This window comes from Bemisia tabaci, chromosome 1 (genome assembly GCF_918797505.1).
Source record: "Bemisia tabaci chromosome 1, PGI_BMITA_v3".
NCBI lineage: Eukaryota > Metazoa > Arthropoda > Insecta > Hemiptera > Aleyrodidae > Bemisia > Bemisia tabaci.
The window spans coordinates 87,756,340-87,780,444 of record NC_092793.1 but is presented as its reverse complement, the minus strand read 5'-3'; the positions used below and the strand labels follow the sequence as shown (position 1 = coordinate 87,780,444).

General features: G+C 40.6%; 1 protein-coding gene across 3 annotated transcripts in view; it reads right to left on the bottom strand.

Annotated features, from left to right (window-relative positions):
• Stam (signal transducing adaptor molecule) overlaps nucleotides 1–21,688 on the bottom strand; it is a 74,015-nt gene extending 52,327 nt beyond the window's left edge. Inside the window, exons 1-2 of one of the 3 annotated variants that reach the window (XM_072306392.1) lie at nucleotides 21,460–21,688; nucleotides 4,469–4,629 (exon numbers count right to left, since the gene is read on the bottom strand). In XM_072306392.1, coding sequence (XP_072162493.1) covers nucleotides 4,469–4,629; nucleotides 21,460–21,505 — 207 coding nt within the window. In that variant the 5' untranslated portion in view covers nucleotides 21,506–21,688. The remainder of the gene's footprint in view (nucleotides 1–4,468; nucleotides 4,630–21,459) is intronic. The other 2 variants (XM_072306391.1, XM_019051532.2) reach the window with 2 other exon arrangements.
• Between the last annotated feature and the right edge of the window lie 2,417 nt (nucleotides 21,689–24,105).

The window sequence follows — 24,105 nt, the reverse complement described above, 5'->3', positions numbered from 1 at the left end:
TTTTTTCCATTTAACACATTCAAAACTCAACTTAATCCAAAAACTGTGTACATTTTTGAAAAGTACGTAAAAAAATGAATAAAAAATGTTCAGTAAAATTTTTTCCTATGTTGCCAAATTTCCGAGAAAATTGGTCCCAAAGTGTCGAAAACTGCAAAAAATCGATAAATCGCCGCGTCTAAGGTTCAAGAAAGTGGAGTACATTTTTCATACTGTACCAGATAACAGCTCTTATCCATCCATACAACATACTAAAATATCATAGTTGTACCTGGATTCCCACGATGTGAAAATTGACCGAGATGCCGATTTTAGCGGCCTTTTTATACTTGAAGGCAGCTCTTTTGAATGTTTTTCGACCTTAGTCACCCTCTATGGGTGTGTACTATATATATTTTTCTACGTAGGTGAACTGGAGTGAAGGATAAAGTAAAAGCACCTTGAGGGCCCGTTTTGTCACGTTCATCTGCGCCATTACATGTTCCTTGAGATGCATTGCAATTTTCCATTTTCGATACGTTACTTGTAGTGAAAAAAAACTTGAAATTCACTTCCTGGAACCTCCGACGTGATGATTAATCCAATTTTTGGCATTTTTGACTCTTCAGGACGATTTTTCTCGAAAATTTGGCAACGTAGGGAAAAGGTACAAATCACATTTCTATGTATTTTTTTACGTTCTTTCCGAAATTGTACACGGTTTCTAGATTAAATTAAGTTTCACACACGTAAACTTGAAAAAAACCCCTAAAAATTGGTGAAAATTGGCAACAATGGACCGTTAGGCCTTTTAAAACTCACAGGAAGCCATTTTTATGGCCAGATATGAAAAGTACGTAGAAAAATACATATAGTACACACCCATAGAGGGTGACTAAGGTCGAAAAACATTCAAAAGAGCTGCCTTCAAGTATAAAAAGGCCGCTAAAATCGGCATCTCGGTCAATTTTCACATCGTGGGAATCCAGGTACAACTATGATATTTTAGTATGTTGTATGGATGGATAAGAGCTGTTATCTGGTACAGTATGAAAAATGTACTCCACTTTCTTGAACCTTAGACGCGGCGATTTATCGATTTTTTGCAGTTTTCGACACTTTGGGACCAATTTTCTCGGAAATTTGGCAACATAGGAAAAAATTTTACTGAACATTTTTTATTCATTTTTTTATGTACTTTTCAAAAATGTACACAGTTTTTGGATTAAGTTGAGTTTTGAATGTGTTAAATGGAAAAAAACCCCTAAAAATGGGCCAAAAATGGCAACAATGGGCCATAAGGCCCCTTAAAATTTATCGGAGGCCTTTAAAAAGGCCAGAAACGAAAAGTACGCAAAAAAATACATAAAAATCATGTGCTGGAAGAGTGATAACAGTCGAAAAAGTCGACGAAAATAATTGTTTTTCGATTCCAGGATTTTGGGTTTGAGGCGCTGCTGCGCCCTTGCATGGGCTCCGTTCGGTCTAATATTTGGCACAGAGTCTACCTAAAACTAGTACTTTGAAAATATGAAACATTTAGCAAAATCCAGGTGGGGCCGGAAAAGGCCCAAAACGCAACTCCTCCTTTATCCAATTCAATTAACAGAGAGATAGCCTTACAATACCTCTCTCGTCACCATGAACCCCTTCATGACACATTCACTTTTGTACCAACGACTTTGAAGGAACTTCATGCAATTGTACATAACCTTAAGCCATGTAAATCAGATACTCACAGGGACTTTCCAACCAATATCTTCAAAGACTTCTTCCACATTTTGGGACAAACATTACTGAAACTTCTAAACAATTGTATGCAGCAGGCTATATTTCCTGACTTCCTCAAAATCGCAAGTGTAACACCAATACACAAGAACGGCAGCAAAACAATGATCACACATTACAGGCCTAAGTCGATCCTATTAACACTATCAAAAGTCTTTAAAAATTATTGTGTAAACAGATTGTAGCTTATATTGAGAGAAATATGTTGTTAAACAATGATCAGTTTGGATTTAGAAAGGAACACTCGACAGTTAAAGAAGTGGCGAAGCTCATTGATTTTGTATAAGAAGCTATGGCAGAAAAATCACCAGTAATAAGCCTTCATTTTGACCTGTTCAAGGCTTTCGATCAGGTTGATCACAAATTGTTAATTGCCGAATTAAAGCACTAAGGCTTCAATAGTAATGTCCTAAAATTAATAACTTCTTACCTCAATAACAGGAAGCAGACCATTAAGGTAGAATCCCCTGATGGTTTAATATTTTCAGTATTTACCAACATTCTAATACGTCTACCACAAGGCTCAATCTTTTTCTCTTTGCTCTTTATAGTTTATATCAACAATTTACCTGGTTGTATCGACTTTCTTTGCCTATTTGCTGATGACACAACAGCAGCTCAGATTAGTTTTCCACAAACGGTCTAATCTTAAATCATTCTAGGACCAACGAACTGTTCTTTTCCTCAAAGCAAACCAACTCGCCCTGTAGTAAAATTATTTCTATCAATGATCATCTAGAAATACAAACCAACGAGACGGCCAAGTTCTTAGGCATAATACTGGATCAAATTCTTGACTGGAAGGATCATATCATATATAGCCTTTGTAAATAATGAAATACACAGCCATGCCTATGCAATCAGAAGTCTATCTAAAATAGTCCCTTCAAATTGCTTGGTAACATAATATTATGCCAACATTGTGTCCCATCTAAGATATGGCTTAGTGTTATGGGGGAGGAGCCAATCAGCTGCCAAGCTTTTCATTGAGCAGAAAAATTTCATCAGAATTATCTTCAATCTGCCTTATGACCATTCAGTTAGGGAAATCTTCAAGAGGCACTAAATTCTAACTCTGCCCGCATTGTATATCTACGAATGTCTAAAATTCGCTATTTTCAACAACATGATAAAGCCAGAGAACTTAACCCCTCCCCACACTTGCAACAGTAGGCATGTTTTTATTGAAGTCCCTAAACACCATCTAAAAAAGTCAAGAAATAATACCAAAATTGCTGCAACGCAACTTTTCAACACACTACCAAGCAATGTTAAGGAGTTGTTCAAACTAAAAAACATTACTGCATTCCTAAACTCACTTGGGAGCCTTTCAGCTGCAAAAGCCCCTTATACTGAAGAGGAATTCCTCAACCTGTAGGCATCACCTTAATTGCTTTCTATTTCTCATTGTTCTCATTGTATGTATGACCTGTATAACAGCCATGTGCTATTGGCTCATGTACCAATTTATATAAATAAATAAAATAAATAAACTTACCTGTTATATGGATCGATTTTGATAGTTCGGAGAGTTATGAATTTGCTAACCTTTTTCAAAAATTAGGCTAGTCAATTTTTGCTTTTGGACCAATATTTTGGACTAGGAATATTAAATGAGAGAGTTTGAACCAGCACTTAATTTTTTAAAACGATTCAAAAGAGACAGTTTCTATAAAACGACGTATGTAAGTCATCCTTTTTTTATTTTTATAAAAAAGGGTTATTTTTTTTTTCCATTACGTATTTTTCATTGTTACACTGATTATCGTTTAATATATTATGAAGATCTAATTAAAATCTTATGGGCGATTAAATATGTTTTCTATCATTTGATACTACTCAAAGAGTGACTTCTTAATTCGCTTTGTGATCTTCATTAGTATTTTCAGCATGACTCTCTCCATAATAGAATCATAGAGTACAATAGAGTCGCAGTGTACTGGAGCGCCAATGAAGTCAATCCATGCACGGGCCATTTCAAGCCCCTTGTTCGCCGGAAAGTGTGAACCAAGTGTGAACCCGACGGCATTTTGTAACACGGCGGCTTATGAGAGAATCGCGGACTGTAAGTGGTTTTTGGGATTTATTATTTTAAATCAATTATTATTTTTGCGAATTTTGGCAAATTATATTGACCAGTATCATAACAAATTAAAAAATGTACGGAACTCCCGATTTTAATGAGATAAATTTTATACCTGTATTTTCTGAGCGGACCCCGGAGCTCGGACCCCGCGGATACAGTACCGCTAATCGCCGCACACTAGTCTCTGAAGTCCTGGACAAAACAGTCTCAAAAAAAGACTTCATCTGCGCTCCAGTACATTGCGACTCTATTGTACTCTATGAATAGAATACAGGAAGTTTGGTTGGGTGTGGTTTCATTTCAATGTTTAAAGTTGCAAAACATGTGTTAGACATAGCAACCCTGGAGAAGGTCTGCTTATTTTATTACAGCTTTCCAGAAAAACTAAATAAGCAGTATCACTGAAGAAGATTCCTTGGGAACTTCAATTGCCTACTTTAAAAAATAAGAATGATTTGAACATTTTGAGCAATTTCATAGAACAGTTTACCAAAAAAACACCAAAATGTTAAAACACAGCAGTTCCAATGAAAGCTCTTGCACTCAAATTAAAACCTGCGAGTCATTAAAAATGTTCCTAGACTAAAAATGGAAATTGAAATAACTGATACATACAGTAATGGCCAGTAACTGAACGTGAGGATCTTCATGATTTAATCTCTTCAATATTGACCGGAGACTATCTCTTGCATTTTGCTCAGAATCACCTACTTTATCGCAAAAGTTCATGATAGCTGCCCAGTCTTCAGATGTTTGCTTTTCATCCGTCACTTTCTCTGTAACAAGAAACAAATTGAAAATTCAATGGATTTCTGCAACGATTACAAGAATGATTCACTATCTACAGTTTGAGTAATATGCTAAAATTCATAACGTCTACTAAGATCAAAAGAGAAGAAAAAAAAAAGGAGAAAAAAACATAATATGAGTGACTTCATGGTACTAAGAACAGAAGTGCTGTTAAAGAGAGAATTCCCCCTTTTCCCTCCTTTCTGAGTCTCCTGATTTTCGGCACTCACGCCCCGTTCAGTGCCCCCTTCCACTCCCCATGGCCCCTCGGATCTCGGGGCCAGGCCCGCTCCGTATTCATGATTCACTTGCCTCCCCTTACCCCACCGCACATTTGCCCTCCTCCATGCTCTCTCTCCCACAATTTGTATCCATGCTTCACCAATAGATATCGCTGTCTGGTCATTCGGTTCGCGTTCCTCTACAGTTTTTCGTGTTTTGTCTTTGATGGGGTCCGCGGCCGAAGCCAGCAGCCTCCGAGTCTCTGACACAGCTCCTCGTATAGTTCGACTTGGTTCTGCTCCTGCGACGTATGAGCGCGGACGGGCCAAGTCCCTGTAAGATTTTCACCTTGCTTCCTTCCATAGACCCTTCTCCTTGCCAAGTCCTCCGACACCGGTTTGTGCTTGCACACTCCGAGCTAGGAATGGCACGGAATATTGTCTATCCACCATCCTTGCAAGGTTAAATTTTTGGAAGGGAGTTCGGCTTCCGGCTCCCACCCCCCTTATTTGTCACCCTCCACTCAGCCCTTTAGTTAGCATTAGCCCCGCCAGCCATTTTTTGTATTCGTAGTTAAGTTCAGTTTGTCATCTTTGATTTTGTAAGTATCAATAAATGCACCCCTTTAGAGAGCTTCTGATGATGGATTTCACGCGCCATTAGATGCTCATCTCTCACACAGTCTGAGGAAGCTCCAAAAAGCCCATAACGCGTGTGGTGCATCCCCCATGTCAGCCCCCCTCTCTCATTTCCTTCATTTTTGTAGGTGGTCCCTCGGTTTCCCGCTTTTCCACCATTTTGACTGAGCTCCACCCCCCCCCCCCCCCCCTCTCAGTCTCGTTCAAGTGTCGCTAGTTCAGTTTTTTGCTTCTCCAAAGACACAGAAGGGAATACAATTATTGATAGAAATCAGTTACAACGGTAACCCTAGATTTGCTTAGGCCAAAATAATGTGCAAGCTGCCATTCCTGATACCTAGAGACGACGGAGAGGATGACATTAAACAAACTGAGTGTGCTTTTTTGAGATCTGTATTAAACTGAAGTTTCTACTTTCAGTTTTCTTTCAGCCTTAGATTTGGTTTGTCATAAAAAACTGATTTTGAAATTGAAGTATTCAGGTATTATGGGGACAGTCCTTGAACTTTTTAAAGGTCACCTAAAGGGTAAAACGCCAAGAGTAAGACATGAATACTTAAGTGAGAAATTAGCTATTGATCGGCATGTACTGCAAGGCCTTATCCTCGGTTCATTATTGTTCTTCATCTGTACGCTGGAGCTAGCTTTTTTCACTTTTCAAAAGGGGGTTATCCAAAAACAGCGATTTTGCCCCCCTCATGGATTTTGCCCCGAGTTGAACGTGTTGTTCCTTTATCCAGCGATGGCAATATTACAAACAAATTTCCTCTCAAGCTACAGCGTTGGCGAGTAGAAAACGTGACAATTCCGTAGGTGACATTAAAATTGAGATATACAGTCGCGGTTTGGACGAAAATTTTCTAAAAAGGTGTACAATTTAAGGATAAGTTCACGTTTTTATTATCCTATTAATTTTAACGAAGTGGTTATTCGGCGGTGCAGTACCGTCGAATAAAACGTTATTTGGCGGTACAGTGCCGTCGAATAAAACAGCATTAGCGGTAAAGTACCCTGACTACAAGATCTTCTGAGTTTCACTAAGGTGCCTTTACCGGATGACTTTTTAACCGCTAACCGGAAAACTTCCTACTGCTAAGGTGCCTTTACCGGATGACTTTTTAACCTCTAACCGGAAAACTAACTACCGCTTAGGTGCCTTATAGTCAGGGAGAAATACGATCAAAGGGAGTGCCCCAAATCCAAGATGGCGGCCAATTTTGAAAGGCAGGAGGCTGAATTTTTAAAATGCGCATATAGGTTCATGTGAGGTATCATTCCCTATGTAATTTTGGTCGTAGATTTCATTTATGGAGTCGTAAATGCCCTCCAGTCAAAGGGGGTGCTCCAAATTTCAAGGTGGCAACTAAATTTGAAAGGCAGGAGGGTGGATTCTAGAAATGTTTACGTGACATGGCAGGTGAGGTATCATTTAATATGTAATTTTGATCGTAGATTTCATTTATGAAGTCATGAGAGCCCCCCTGTCAAAGAGGGTGCCCCAAATCCACGATGGCGGCCAAATTTGAAAGCAGGAAGGTGAGCCAAAAAAACAACAATCACGTTAGAAGGCAGGTTGGCTATCAAATTCTACGTATTTTTAGTCAAGGAGTCTGAATGAAATTTGAGAAATTAATTTTTCACAAAAATGAGGCGTGACATGCATGATGGTGACCATTATAGTCGAGAAATCATTAATGGTAGGAAAGGTGTCTCGCTGATTAGTGCACAATAACTCAGACTCAAGTTCAGATGCCTTAGACACAGAGGATGAAAAATCTGAAATACCTGCAATGAATACTGGGATTATGCGGTAGAAGTTCAGTACGTTTTAGATGGTTGGTCTTCACTCCACCGAGGACCATGGAAAAGAGGTCAAACCGATATTATTTGGATTCATAAATTCAAATCATCGTACAGTTCTACGCCAAATTCTTTTTTCTTAGTAATCTGAAGCCACGGCAGTATTTGACGGGTGACAAGGAAATGGACCATTTATTAAAGACTCCACTCGGCTTAAAAGAAGCCAAAAATTCAGATACGCGCCTTCAGTCAATTTCTCACCAAATCTATCTTTTGTTGGTAAAAAAGAGGTAAATTTTGACAAATTCAGTCACTAAAAGTAAACTTATCCAAATCATCGGCACACGCCTCGAATCCACCGGTTGTAAGGTCGTGCATGTGAAATGAGATACAGCTTTTGATATCGTCAAAGAGGGTGGTGCACCTTGTACATAAGAAAACTGACACAATTATTGTGAACGGAAACGATTCGAACCTATCCGTTTTTTTTTAAAAAAAAATAGATCCGAGAACATCAATTTTTCTTTGCACTTAAGATGTGATATTAATTGCGGAAAGTCCAAGACGATTGCTCACAACATCCCTTGAATCCGTCACAGAATCGATCTAAGTTTATGTAAGCAGCTTCTGTTTCATCCGTTTTGGCTTTTGCTGCGATTTAACCTCTCACATGCACAGAATCGGAAAAGCATAACTATATTCGGTACGCTTATACCAGATCTTTACCTATGCAAAAATGCTGAAAGGTTCTTGAAACCTAAGCAAAGCTTTAAACGAACAGAGAAAGCTGGATAGAACGAGCCGATCTAAATCCTCGTCAATGGGAATGCTTTGATAAAAATGTCGACGAAATTCCTCCTATTACAAGCAACTTGCCTCCAGTCCGAAATCGCTGCGTGAGATTATTCGGTATAATGGTAAAAAAAAAAAGGTGTGGTACACCATGCGGTATGAAAGTGAAAATTTCAGAAAATTAACTTATGCTGCACAGACTTACGTATAAATGAAGAAGACTTCATAAACGCGGCGACACCCCAGGAAGAAGATCCTGACAATCCTGTCTCAGACTAAGAATTACTGCTGAATGACTGTGCTGATTCAGATTTTCGCCCATATTGACTAGAGTTTGTAGGTCACGTTTAATATCCTTATCTTCATTGGGAATGTATGTGCTTCAAGGTTAACAAAAATAACTCTTAGGTGCTCCTGTTCACATCTTTTCATACCCTGGACAGTCATGATGGTCACCATCATGCATGTCACGCCTCATTTTTGTGTAAAATTAATTTTTCAAATTTCATTCAGACTCCTTGACTAAAAATACGTAGAATTTGATAGCCAACCTGCCTTCTAATGTGATTGTTGTTTTTTTGGCTCACCTTCCTGCTTTCAAATTTGGCCGCCATCGTGGATTTGGGGCACCCTCTTTGACAGGGGGGCTCTCATGACTTCATAAATGAAATCTACGATCAAAATTACATAATAAATGATACCTCACCTGCCATGTCACGTAAACATTTCAAAAATCCACCCTCCTGCCTTTCAAATTTAGTTGCCACCTTGAAATTTGGAGCACCCCCTTTGACTGGAGGGCATTTACGACTCCATAAATGAAATCTACGACCAAAATTACATAGGAATGATACCTCACATGAACCTATATACGCATTTTAAAAATTCAACCTCCTGCCTTTCAAAATTGGCCGCCATCTTGGATTTGGGGCACCCCCTTTGACCGGGGGACTTTTTAGTGTATTTTCCGAAGGAAATACACTATTGCATTCTCCCATGATGTCGAATCCAGACCTGAGACATTGTGAAGAGCACCGATCACGGGTCGTAGATCACGAAAATATATGCCATTCAAATTCATGTGTATATATATATGTATGTATATATATGTATGTATATATATGTATGTATATATATATGTATGTATGTATGTATGTATTTCCGCCTTTTGAAGATTTTTCGATTTTTGAGTAGTTATATCTTTCTTACGTTGAAAGATATTTTGACCAATTTTTTTGCATTTTGTAGACTCATTAGAACTACTATTCTGCGAAAAAAATTGAAATTTGAGGCAAAACATTTTGAGGGGTGGGGCTCAAAAAAGGGGGGAGGTCAAATCTTGTCCATTCGATAACTCGAGCGAAAATGAATATTTTGAGCTGAAATTTTTACGGGTGGTAGTTCTCCCCTAGGACTGGTTTGGTATTGAATTTGAGCTAAATCGGCCGAGCCGTTTAAAAATGGCGAGCTTTGAAAGTTTTAGGCGAGGGGTGCGCGGCATGAGGGGAGCCGGCCGGAGCAGGGCCGCACAGTGGGTCGGGGGAGAAAGTTTTTGGACAAGCTGATCGTCGCACAGTGGGTCAGGGGAGAGAAGTTTTTGGACAAACTTTTCGTCGCACAGTGGGTCAGGGGAAGGAAGATTCTGGACAAATTTTTCGTCGCACAGTGGGTCAGGTTAAATGATCTGTTCTTGAACAAAATCTCACCATTTAACCGTCACAACCTTTCGCAGCGCGTTCGCTGGCAACGTACGCAACTACTATTTTGTGCTATTGCTTTCTGGTGACTGCCGGTGGGTATGTTGCTGCCGGACCGCCTCCACGTAGGCAATTTCTCGTACATCGTCCGTCCGCAACTCTCGCCTCTGGTCAATCAGCGCAGTAGTGGGATTCCCGCTCGCCGCGCACTCTCGCGACAAGGTACGCAACTTCTTGCTCACAACGTGCTCACCTGCTCACAACTCAACTTCTGTTTCAATTCTTAATTCATTCCCTTACAGATTGATCCCCCCCCCCCCCTTCGGAAAATACACTCTTCCCGCGGTGGACGCGCGGGTCGCTTAAGAAGACAGAACAACTGGAATGGACACTCAAACTAAAAAGCGCGCGCGAAGCGCGCGTCCCGGGGGGGCTTGGGGGGGCGAAGCCCCCCCAAAAAACCGGCGCGGAGCGAAGCGGAGCGCCGGTTTTTTGGACCTCATATCTGAATTTTACGACCAAAATTACATAGGGATTGATACCTCACATGACACTATATGCGCATTTTTAAAAACCGAAATCCTAGAGGCCTTATTATGGCCGCCATTTTGAAATTTAGGCATTTTGGGGGGGTGTTCCGGGGTCGGACCGGAGTAAACTTTTGGTATGATGTTCAGGAGGACCTACTGATGACGTTTACATAGGAAAAGTTTGTTAAGCAATTTGTTCCGGGTTAACCCCCTTTTTTTCGTATTTCTCCTTGACTATTAACCGAATGTACTGATAAGAGGAAAACACTGCAACGACCTCTCAGACCTAATGAGCGGAGCTCTCAGGATCGTGGAGGAGTGGTGCAGAGATAAGAACCTCAGGGTGAATCCTACGAAGACGACATTGGTCCCATTCACAAGGAAATACAACCTAGGTAACATCCAAGCTCCAAGCATTTTTGGAAGTGAAATTAAGGTGGCTGACACAGTCAAATATCTAGGTGTCTACCTAGATAAAAGAATGAACTGGAACCAGCACCTAGAGCACATCATAAACCGAGCAAAAAGGGCCATGAATTTGGCCAGAAGGTCGGTTGGCAAGAGGTGGGGGCTGAAACCGGCGATAACCAAATGGGTCTATACGTCGATAGTAAGACCCATCATAACATATGCAGCATGCATATGGTGGGAAAAAACGGAGCAAAAGGGAGCTCGGAATAAGCTGGACTCGCTGCAAAGACTGGCATGCTTGTACACGACAGGAGCAGTGAAAACAACTCCAACAGCGGCAATGGAGGTGATGCTAGGCCTGCCAATCCTGCACCTAGCAGTGAAGGGGGAGGCAGTAGCAGGAGCCTTTAGGCTGAAAACCAACAGCTTAGATGGCAAACTGCGGCCAAGACACCAGTCACTCTGTGAGAGTCTAAGCTTCCCTCCGGCTTTACACATGGTCTCTGATCAAATGAAAACAACGTACAACTTCGACATTCCATACAGGCTCCGCATCAGCGAAGGCGAGGGGAACCAGAAAATGGTAGACGATGCCCTGGCTGCCTCGGAAGTTAGCTACTTTACTGACGGATCTAAGTCAGGAGATAAGACAGGAACAGCGGTGTACGGAAACAAAAACTGCAAACTGAAGGCGAGTCTCGGCAGGAGCACCACGGTGAACCAGGCGGAGCTATACGCCATAATGATGGCAGCGAATAACGCTATAGACAAAGGCTGGAGAGACAAAAGGATCACCTTTTTCTCGGACAGCCAAGCAACTCTAAAAGCGGTATCAAACTTCAAGGTCAATTCAAAATTGACCATGGAGGGCATACAGAGGCTCACAAGACTGGCCAACGACAACCACGTCACATTGGTGTGGGTTCGTGGGCACACAGGTGTGAGGGGGAACGAAACTGCTGACCGCTTAGCTAAGGAGGCATCAGAGGAAAATTACATCGGACCAGAACCAGTGTTTGGACTGACCAAAAAAGGATTCAGAACAACAGTGAGGGACTGGGTGATGGAAGAGGCGAACAAAGAGTGGCAGAATGCCGAAGGCATGAGACATTCCAAGCAAATGCTGGAAGGCTACTCAAGGAAAATGACTGCAAACCTGCTGCATCGTAGCAGGGAGCAGCTAGGTATACTGTCGGGATTACTGACAGGACACAATTTCCTGCGGAAACACATGCACAGGATGGGTATCTTCAAGGATGAACCAAAGTGTAGGCTGTGTGAGGTAGAAGAGGAAACTGCAGAGCATATCATCTTCGACTGTGAAGCTCTGGAAAAGAAAAGACAGGACATCCGAGGAGATAACTCCTGGGATGACTGTCTAGCACCTGAGTTAGTTGCGGGCACTCTCCTGCAACTTGTTGAAGGGGAGGGCTTCTGGGACTAACCAGGAACCAACAACTGGGCACAATAGATCGAGAGGTCGCAGTGCATGGGGCAACCCACCAGAAAAAGGAAAAAAAAAAAATTAACCGAATGACTTTTCAACTACGAACCGGAAAATTTCCTACCGCTATGGTCCCGACAGTAGGTATGCATGCTGCAGGTAACATCATAACGCTAGGTACTTCAGGCCGAAGGTAAATGCACTGAGGTAATTCAGTGCTTTGATGTTCACGTAAACTTTAACTATTCTCCGCAAGCATTTCAAAATTTCTGCAGTTACCTTAATACACTTAAAAACTTGCGAATACAGGGTATCCCAGAGCACCCGTACCAGGCCTTTTTCTCGGTTGATTTAGGTCGAGCAAAGTCGAAAACTGCGGGGTGGAATAGGGAATCGACCCCAAGGATTCAGAATTACATGATCTCGAACCCCCCCTTCCCAGTGCCCCTTGGGAGGTAAAGGGGGGGGGGGGGTCCGGATCCTAAAAGTCGGGGTTTTCGATCGAATTTCGATTCGATTCCATTAGAATTGAAGAGAACAAAATAGAGCCGTATGCAAAAACATTTTTCGCCCCCCCCCCCCCCCACTAAAACTTATTCAAACTTCGTCTATCAGTTACTAAAACTGGAGCGCTTCTTTCCCCAAATTTTCCCCCTCCTTTAATGAAAGAAAACGATGGCTCCTCTAAAAAAGCTTAAAATGACCTCTCAAACTCAAAAAAACTATTTTTGGAACCGGCCCATTCGAAACGATCACTTTTGTAACAGATCCGGTACCCTTGTTACGTCACATCGCATGACAAACCCGGTATTTTCACTTACTATTACACTCATACTCATACTCATACTACACTCAATTCCTTACATCACTTACAATTTATTTTCCCACAAGGAATTGGCAGCCGCTTTTCAAATGCAAATATTGAGTCAGTCGATGATTTTTTTTAACAAAATGGAATTCAAAAATGGATTCCTTGGACGTTTAAATCTTTAAAACCTTTATTTAGGTAAGGATCATTTTTGGGCGTAAAGTGGTCCGATATTGGATTCTTCTCTTCACATGAAAGAGCCGTATGCAAAAACGACATTTTTCGCCCCCCCCCCCCCCCACTAAAATTTATTCAAACTTCGTTTATCAGTTACTAATACAGGAGCGCTTCTTTCCCCAAATTTTCAGACCCCCAAAAAATTTTGGGTGGGGGGCGCTAGGGGGGGGGGGGTGGAAGTCAAAACCTGTGAACCTCGATATCTTTCGAACGAAACAAGATATTGAAGCCCGGTTTGGACGAAAAATCGTCTAAAATTGCATACTTTAAGATTCTAAAGTTCAAAATCCCAAGATTAAATTTTTAACTTAACTTATGTGCTTTTTTTCAGTTTTTGAGAGAAACAATTTCTTTTAAACACACTAGACTGAAAAAGCACAATTTTGTATTTGAACCAAAACCAGTTTTTTAAATTGCTCGTCTTTTTCCGCATCCAACGAGTGGTCGTATAAGCTGGGGAACCGAACGGTTCCGGAGTTATGATCGATTGAAGTTTCCGCTCAACGCGCGCCGACCGATTTTCGCGCGCCAAAAAGTCGGATTTGACTGTTATTAAATCAGATTGAATGTTCATACTGAGCAAAATGCATTATTAGGGACTCTTGAGGGTCGGTGAGTTCAGAAATTACAGATACTTCCAAAAAATTCATGTTTTTAAATTACAGCTCCGTAGCGCTATTTTAGAGGCCCACTGAGCGCCGACCGGCCGCTCAGTGGTCCTGTACGGAGCTGTAATTTTAAAAACGTGAATTTTTTGGAAGTATCTGTAATTTCTGAACTCACCGACCCTCAAGAGTCCCTAATAATGCATTTTGCTCAGTTTGAACATTCAATCTGATTTAATAACAGTCAAATCCGACTTTTTTGCGCGCGAAAATCGGTCGGCGCGCGTTGAGCGGAAACTTCAATCGATCATAACTCCGGAACCGTTCGCACAGTGGGAAAAACAGCCGATCTAGCGCCGAAAAAGTCGGAAAATCGACATCAATGAAAATGGCCAAAATTGGTATGTATGTGTTCCTGGGGATCTACTGATCAAGAATCAGTCATGTTTTACTTCATACGGTCGATTTTATCAATGATAATCATTAGAAACGCACCGTATAGCGCAGTGCTGGTGGAGGACCGCCTCTGAGAGTTTATATTCAGTAGCCTCGTGTGTATGTTGAAGTGCGTCATGTAGTTACTTTTGATTTTTTTTTACAATAACTGACCTTTTCAAGAGTAAGGATACCATTTTTGTTTCTTATATACACTGTTGGGATCTACAGCAATTTTTTAAAGTTAGCCTCCGAAGGAGTCACAAATTCAAACTTCTAAAGACTGCATCTTCCAAGATTTACACAGATTCATGGAGATATTTACATCTACGAACTCGTCACACTATTAAGATTACAAAAATCCTTGGTTGAAACCAGCCTTCATGAGCCTTTCAGAGAAATTCGATGAAATCTAAGTCTGGACATGTGCTCAGAATGAATGTGAACCGTTGGGTTTGGCGTCAGATCACAGAATCGCATGGGGAGAATGCGTGCGCAGTGCGCTGCGCGCGCAACTCAGGCAACGAGTGCTTATAAACTATTATTATTCAAACTTCGTTTATCAGTTACTAATACAGGAGCGGTTCTTTCCCCAAATTTTCAGACCCCCAAAAAATTTTGGGTGGGGGGGCGCTAGGGGGGGGGGGGGGGTGGAAGTCAAAACCTGTGAACCTCGATATCTTTCGAACGGAACAAGATATTGAAGCCCGGTTTGGACGAAAAATCGTCTAAAATTGCATACTTTAAGATTCTAAAGTTCAAAATCCCAAGATTAAATTTTTAACTTAACTTATGTGCTTTTTTTCAGTTTTTGAGGAAAACAATTTCTTTTAAACACACTAGACTGAAAAAGCACAATTTTGTATTTGAACCAAAACCAGTTTTTTAAATTGCTCGTCTTTTTCCGCATCGAACGAGTGGTCGTATAAGCTGGGGAACCGAACCACAGTGGGAAAAACAGGCGATCTAGCGCCGAAAAAGTCTTGACGCGCGGGGCGTCTACTTTCCCATTGATGTTTCACACTTGATCGGTCTTATATATCTAATCATACACTAATAATAACATAATGCGCCGATTTTTTGTAAATTCAAGAGTTATTGAGCCAAATTTAGTCATGGGATCAGCTATAATTTACTTTCCTTGAGACTGTTTTGGTTTGTGGTATATTTGATCAGCCAGTAGAGTAAAATAAAATATTTCTCGTCGTTCATGCTATTGTCGGTTACTTTTTTCATTATCCTGTGCAAGTAACTTATTTCCCACCTTTTTTTGGAAAAGTTTGTGTGCCTATGTGTTAGTGTTTCAAGGTGAAGTTATGAGTAAGAATGAATTTAATCCGCATCGTAAAAGATGTGAATATAGATAAGATTGACATAGTAGGTAAATGGCATGTATTCAATATTAAGAGCAAATGAGGAGAAAAATCACACTTGAAATTTTAAATTTCCTAAAAAAAACCGTTGCATGGTGGAACAGCTATTACCAATCAACAGATAATCACGTTTCCTAATTTTTTTTCTCATTCCGGTCAAGATAACAATTAAGTTCCGAACCTTTAATTTATCATGAAGTGTTCTAAAATAGGAAATGTAATAGTAGAAATCCATATTGTCATTTTACCAATACACATTATTTTCATAAAGGTAAAGTGAAGTATTGTCATTATTCGGAAATGTTGGCAATTAATTCCTTTCGCTCAATGCATCTAATGTTTTTCTCCTCAAGACTTAATGTGAAGTAAAACCATTTTTTTTGGTGCAGCAAGTGTCAAGTAAAACTGAAAATATGCACGGAGTTAATTAATAAATTGTCTCCTCCGGGCAGGATCGAACTCACAACCTTCAAAATTGGAACCCGAGATTCTACCAACTAGGCTATCGTTTTAGCTCAGCTGACTGGGCTGAAACAGTTGTTTATAAGCACTCGTTGCCTGAGTTGCGCGCGCAGCGCACTGCGCACGCATTCTCCCCATGCGATTCTGTGATCTGACGCCAAACCCAACGGTTCACATTCATTCTGAGCACATGTCCAGACTTAGATTTCATCGAATTTCTCTGAAAGGCTCATGAAGGCTGGTTTCAACCAAGGATTTTTGTAATCTTAATAGTGTGACGAGTTCGTAGATGTAAATATCTCCATGAATCTGTGTAAATCTTGGAAGATGCAGTCTTTAGAAGTTTGAATTTGTGACTCCTTCGGAGGCTAACTTTAAAAAATTGCTGTAGATCCCAACAGTGTATATAAGAAACAAAAATGGTATCCTTACTCTTGAAAAGGTCAGTTATTGTAAAAAAAAATCAAAAGTAACTACATGACGCACTTCAACATACACACGAGGCTACTGAATATAAACTCTCAGAGGCGGTCCTCCACCAGCACTGCGCTATACGGTGCGTTTCTAATGATTATCATTGATAAAATCGACCGTATGAAGTAAAACATGACTGATTCTTGATCAGTAGATCCCCAGGAACACATACATACCAATTTTGGCCATTTTCATTGATGTCGATTTTCCGACTTTTTCGGCGCTAGATCGGCTGTTTTTCCCACTGTGCGAACGGTTCCGGAGTTATGATCGATTGAAGTTTCCGCTCAACGCGCGCCGACCGATTTTCGCGCGCAAAAAAGTCGGATTTGACTGTTATTAAATCAGATTGAATGTTCATACTGAGCAAAATGCATTATTAGGGACTCTTGAGGGTCGGTGAGTTCAGAAATTACAGATACTTCCAAAAAATTCACGTTTTTAAAATTACAGCTCCGTACAGGACCACTGAGCGGCCGGTCGGCGCTCAGTGGGCCTCTAAAATAGCGCTACGGAGCTGTAATTTTAAAAACGTGAATTTTTTGGAAGTATCTGTAATTTCTGAACTCAGCGACCCTCAAGAGTCCCTAATAATGCATTTTGCTCAGTTTGAACATTCAATCTGATTTAATAACAGTCAAATCCGACTTTTTGGCGCGCGAAAATCGGTCGGCGCGCGTTGAGCGGAAACTTCAATCGATCATAACTCCGGAACCGTTCGGTTCCCCAGCTTATACGACCACTCGTTGGATGCGGAAAAAGACGAGCAATTTAAAAAACTGGTTTTGGTTCAAATACAAAAATTGTGCATTTTCAGTTTAGTGTGTTTAAAAGAAATTGTTTTCTCTCAAAAACTGAAAAAAAGCACATAAGTTAAGTTAAAAATTTAATCTTGGGATTTTGACCTTTAGAATCTTAAAGTATGCAATTTTAGACGATTTTTCGTCCAAACCGGGCCTCAATATCTTGTTTCGTTCGAAAGATATCGAGGTTCACAGGTTTTGACTTCCACCCCCCCCCCCCTAGCGCCCCCACCCAAAATTTTTTGGGGGTCTGAAAATTTGGGGAAAGAAGCGCTCCTGTATTAGTAACTGATAAACGAAGTTTGAATAAATTTTAGTGGGGGGGGGGGCGAAAAATGTCGTTTTTGCATACGGCTCTTTCATGTGAAGAGAAGAATCCAATATCGGACCACTTTACGCCCAAAAATGATCCCTTAGAAAGGGGGACGAGGGCCCCCTCCATAGCTTCCCTTTAGTCAAAAATTGACGCAGATTCTCCGGGAAAAGATGATTTCCCAGGTAATCGACCCCACCTAAGAAACCATCTTTTTCCGGAGAATCTGCGTCAATTTTTGACCAATGGGAAATTATGGAGGGGACCGCTGTTCCCCTCTTTAATGGATCATCTGGATGGATGGATCTTTTGTTTACCTAATAAAGGTTTTAAACATTTAAACGTCCAAGGAATCCATTTTTGAATTCCATTTTGTTAAAAAAAATCATCGACTGACTCAATATTTGCATTTGAAAAGCGGCTGCCAATTCCTTGTGGGAAAATAAATTGTAAGTGATGTAAGGAATTGAGTGTAGCATGAGTATGAGTATGAGTGTAATAGTGAGTGAAAATACCGGGTTTGTCATGCGATGTGACGTAACAAGGGTACCGGATCTGTTACAAAAGTGATCGTTTCGAATGGGCCGGTTCCAAAAATAGTTTTTTTGAGTTTGAGAGGTCATTTTAAGCTTTTTTAGAGGAGCCATCGTTTTTTTTCAGTAAAGGAGGGGTAACGATAAGGGCCTTTTTTGGCCCCCTCCTAGAATCTGGAAATTTATGCGGGTTTTCCAAGGTGACTCAGTGCAGTTTACGGAAATAATCATGATTTAGCCCATAGGCCACTGGACACGTGTTAAACGGTTGCCTAAACATAGGACTGCAGGCGTATTTTAGCGAAAATTCGAGTTTTTCTTCCACTCCGAGGCTTTTTGGACACCGAGCGCATCGGCTAACTAAAACAAGCTTTTGATACGTTATTAAGGAGGCTTTAGGACACATTTTAAGCCTGGTTTGGTTTTAGTTAAATGATGCGCTCATAGTTAAAAAAACATTTTTTACAAAAATCGATGTTTAAGGGACATCCTCAAAAATCTTAGGGAAACACGTCTCTCAAACTGTATGCACGCTACGTATATTGTCGAGGGCAGTTATCAAGCCTTGTTGGACTCTTATAAGGAGATTTCCTTCAATTGTGTCCAAAATAAAATTGAATTTTCCATACAAACAGCTGTGAAGATAACGGATTTTGGAGTAGTGGAGGCATATTTTCACTAAACGCATAACATCAACTTTTTGGAAATTTAAACTAGTTTTCCAAGTTGACTCAATGTAGTTTACGGAAATAATCATGATTTAGCCCATAGGCTCCTGGATACGTGTTAAACGGTTGCCTAAACATGGGTCTGCAAGCGTATTTTAGCGAAAATTCGTGTTTTTCTATCAAACTGAGGCTTTTTTGACACCGAGCGCATCGTCTAACTAAAACGAGCTTTTGATATGTTATCAAGGAGGCTTTAGGACACATTTTAAGCCTAGTTTGGTTTTAGTTAGATGATGCGCTCATAGTTAAAACATTTTTTTTCAAAAGTCGACATTTAAGGGTCTTCCAAAAAAATCATAAGGGACACGTCTCTCCAACTGTATGCACGCTACATATATTATCGAGGGCAGTTATCAAGCCTTATTGTTAACCCCTTACAAGAAGATTTTCTTTAATTTTAGCCAAAAACAACCCTAACGACGTAATTCCCTTAGATTTTTGCGGATGTCCCTTAAACGTCAACTTTAGAAAAAGTTTTTTTTAACTATGAGCGCATCATTTAACTAAAACCAAACTAGGCTTAAAATGTGTCCTAAAGCCTCCTTGATAACATATCAAAAGCTCGTTTTAGTTAGACGATGCGCTCGATGTCAAAAAAGCCTCAGTGTGATAGAAAAACACGAATTTTCGCTAAAATACGCCTGCAGACCCATGTTTAGGCAACCGTTTAACACGTATCCAGGAGCCTATGGGCTAAATCATGATTATTTCCGTAAACTACATTGAGTCAACTTGGAAAACTAGTATAAATTTCCAAATTTAAGTTGATGATATGCATTTAGTGAAAATATGCCTCCACTACTCCAAAATCCGTTATCTTCACAGCTGTTTGTATGGAAAATTCAATTTTATTTTGGACACAATTGATGGAAATCTCCTTGTAAGAGTCTAACAAGGCTTGATAACTGCCCTCGATAATATACGTAGCGTGCATACAGTTTGAGTCATAATTAAAAAAAACTTTTTCAAAAGTCGACGTTTAAGGGTCATCCGAAAAAATCATAAGGGACACGTCTCTCCAACTGTATGCACGCTACATACATTATCGAGGGCAGTTATCAAGCCTTATTGTTAACCCCTTACAAGAAGATTTTCTTTAATTTTAGCCAAAAAAAATCCTAACGACGTAATTCCCTAAGATTTTTGAGGATGTCCCTTAAACGTCGATTTTTGTAAAAAATTGTTTAACTATGAGCGCATCATTTAACTAAAACCAAACCAGGCTTAAAATGTGTCCTAAAGCCTCCTTGATAACATATCAAAAGCTCGTTTGAGTTAGACGATGCGCTCGGTGTCAAAAAAAGCCTCAGTGTGATAGAAAAACACGAATTTTCGCTAAAATACGCCTGCAGACCTATATTAAGGCAACCGTTTAACACGTGTCCAGTGGCCTATAGGCTGAATCATGATTATTTCCGTAAACTGCATTGAGTCAACTTGGAAAACCCGCATGAATTTCCAGATTCTAGGAGGGGGCCAAAAAACAAGGCGGATAAAGAATGGTGGTCGCATTTCGATTTTGGCTGCCATCTTGAAGCATTGTGACGTCAGGAGGGTACGGGTTTTGCCGTGCAATCCGAGGTTGAGTCGGCCCCCCCGGCCTCGGCCAGCCCATGTACCCGATACCGTGTGACGTCCAGAGGGTACGAAATGCGACCACCATTCTTTATCCGCCTTGGCCAAAAAAGGCCCTTATCGATACCCCTCCTTTGCCATTAGAATCAGTTATCTCTTCGAAAATCCTCACACCTTGCGACAAGCCCATTGAGTAATACATTCTGCATACTTCTTTAAAGATGTTGGGGGAAAAAACTGTCATCAGCTACGTTCCTGGTGGCATGATAACACCTGTCTAGGGGGTAGATATGAAGGTAATTTAGATCCTCCTAATGCTTTCGCTTGATGAGACAAGCACATTCATCACCGCTATGAAATTCTATCCGTGATTTCACTTCTGCTCTCACAGAATTGCCCAAAAATCGTTAAGACATCTGCTGATTTTCCTTATTTGGAGAATAAAATAAAAGGAGGAACTAAAACACTGTATTCCATATAGGTATTGTTCTTCTTCACAGTAAAGAAGAATAGGGTTGCGCAGCAAGCAGAGTTGGGCACGAATAATTCAGCAATTGCAGAAATTGGTGCAGCAACTCTAATGAGACGCTCGGTCCTTAGAATTCCCTACCTAATAAGATAGATTAACCCCCAAAATATTCTTCCGCGCGACGATTCATCGGATGTTGCTGATTGACTAAATAATTCCCGAATAATTTTTTCCCAACTCAGGAAGAAAGTACTCTGCATGTGTTGTTAAAACCTCGAGCTTTGAAATTATCAATCAGGAAGTTGTTATGATGAACGTACAAGGAGTGATTGACACAGGAAAATATGCAAATGAAATGAGTTAATTTGGACATAAGAAATACCATTTTAGTACTAAAAATTAATACGAGCACTGGAGTTGAAAGAGGATGAGTATCAAGGAAGAAAAGTGACTTAGTGATGACCTTACCGACATCAGCATCAAATGGAGATGCGGCCCCAAATATCCCAAACATTATGAGCCAGATATCGTCGCACTAAATATTACCAACAAAGTAAAAATATTGGCTACAAAAGCAGGTCCCTTTAATACGTAGCTCGTATCCATAGAATAATAAAGCTAGTCGTAATCGTATCGTAGCTACAATTTGTTTGATGCAGATGCATAGAGTACAATAGATCCATAGATAGAGTACCTATATTGCATAGAGTACAGAGGGTATGGCCACTATGGAGCGCCGTTAGTGTCAAAAGTGTCAAACTCAAAACCCTTTTCTTGCGCGCGCGGAATTTTTTCTGGCGCGCGGTAGAGTCCCTTTATACCCAGAGTTAAGACAACTCGATTATCAGCTGACTGGCAGCCGGCCTTGGCTGGCCATGGAGGCCGAAACGAGTGCACCCAAACGAACGATATTGAGGGGTAAGGATCAGGAATCCTGCGATGTCTGTCACACAAAAACAACAACATCAACAAATTGATCAATTAAAAAGAAAATGAGATTGGTTTGTGAGTAATTTCTTTATCTCTTTTCATTTTGGACCGATGGAAATGACAATTTACTCTTGATAAACCACTAATAGGTGATATTTTCATTATTCTTGTTCACATTCGAGGTACCGCCATCTTGGTGCACTCGTTTCGGCCTCCATGAGCGAGAACCAATCAGAATTGGATTTTTTTTTAGGCCACTTTCAGCCGAACCATAAGTGAGTTGTCTTAACTCTGGGTATAAAGGGACTCTAGCGCGCGGAATATTTTTCCGGCGCGCGGAATTTTTTTTTGGCGCGCGGAAAGGAAAAACCCGTTTTCGATGAAAATCTCTGAATTTCCGGATTCCGCGCCGGTTTTCGATATATTTGCGCCGTTTGTGTCAAAACTATTTTTGTCGGCGCGCCGCTTCAAATAGGTTCCGCGCGCGGAATTTTCGATATATCGATTCCTGCTCGCCGTTTGTGCCGTTTTGACACAAACGGCGCAAATATATGTTGAGGGAATTAGGTGCAACTGCAGCTTTGAACTGATAATTATGAACGGGAGGTGAATATTTTGCATTATGTCGACCAGGTATAAAACAAAAAACAATAACATTACTCAGATATGGATAAAAAGAAAATATATTCGATAAAATTTTATTTTTCTGCTGTAGTGATATGCTACAAACGAAAATATAAAATTGATACTGAAATGTGTACAAATATTTCTAAATAATAACCGCTCCGAAATAAAACACCCGTAGTACACTCCCGCTTCACGTGTAACCAGCGTTTATCAATTCAAAACATCGAAGGTAAACTACTGTTGAGGTTCCAGATTTCTGACCTTGAAAGTTTCACTTATAAGTGAAACATTTTTGAGACACTTCCTTAAAAATATGTAAAGATGTCGCAATAGTGCATTTGAGTAAATTTCTCGTTACGATAAGCAAAGAAAACTACATTTTGAGTCATTTTGCATTACATATGGCGTCCGCCATTTTTGGGTCCTAAAGGCTCCATTCAGCCTAAGATGGCTGAGCCAATCAAAGGTGGTAACCCCAGTGGCCATACTCTCTCAATATAGGTACTCTACTCTAGCCCAAGGCCCAAGCCAAGATGCCAAGGCTGAAGCTTTATCGTTCATCATCTAGAATTTCCATCATCACTCGATCGAGTGATTAAGCCGTGAGAGTAGAGTCCCTTTAATTGAGAGCTGCCAAGGCGGATAAAGAATGGTGGTCACATTTCGTACCCTCTTGACGTCACACGGCATCGGGTACGTTTCGGGTAGAGTCCCTTTATACTGAGAGTCAAGACAATTTGAATCCATTTCTGATTGGTTCCCGTATTTTAGGCCTCCACAGTGTCACAAACGGGAATAAAGATTACATTTTCACCAATTGCAAAGATTATAATCTAGAATGGACCAGGGAATTACGGGTTCGGCAAGGAACAAACGGAATGAGAGGAGGAACGGAGAGAGGCATTTGAGAATGGGCCGATCAAAGTAGAGTACCTTTATAGACAGAGTATGGCCATTTCTGTTCCGGTTTTTCATTGGTCGCGTGAAAATAGGCTGACACGATGTTCTTAGGGCCGTAAATAAACAAACAAGATGGCTGTTATCAGCATGCAAGATTGAGGTTATGCACATCTTACATCCTCCTGTGATAAAGGTGAAAGGCGATGTAACGATGTTTTCATGTGTTTTTCGTGTGTTATTCGTAGACATGCTAGTTTAAATTGTTATTACCGCATAATTGAAATTTTTCTCAAATTTAGCTTCTTATCGATGTTACGGTGAGCCGCCATTTTGTTTGTTTATTTACGGCCCTAAGAGCATCATGAAGCCTAAAAACTCGTCGACCAATCAAAAAGCGGAACAGTTTTCCTGTAGTAAAAAGATACGAATGGCCATACTCTGTCTATAAAGGTACTCTAGATCAAAGATTACGAAAAACGTTCAATTTCTGTAATCTTTATTCCCGTTTGTGACATCCATGAGCCGAATTGTCTTGACTCTCAGTATAAAGGGACTCTAGTTTCGGGTACATCCTGCAAGGCTAGAGTCCCTTTATACCCAGAGTTAAGACAACTCGATTATCAGCTGACTGGCAGCAAGGCGGATAAAGAATGGTGG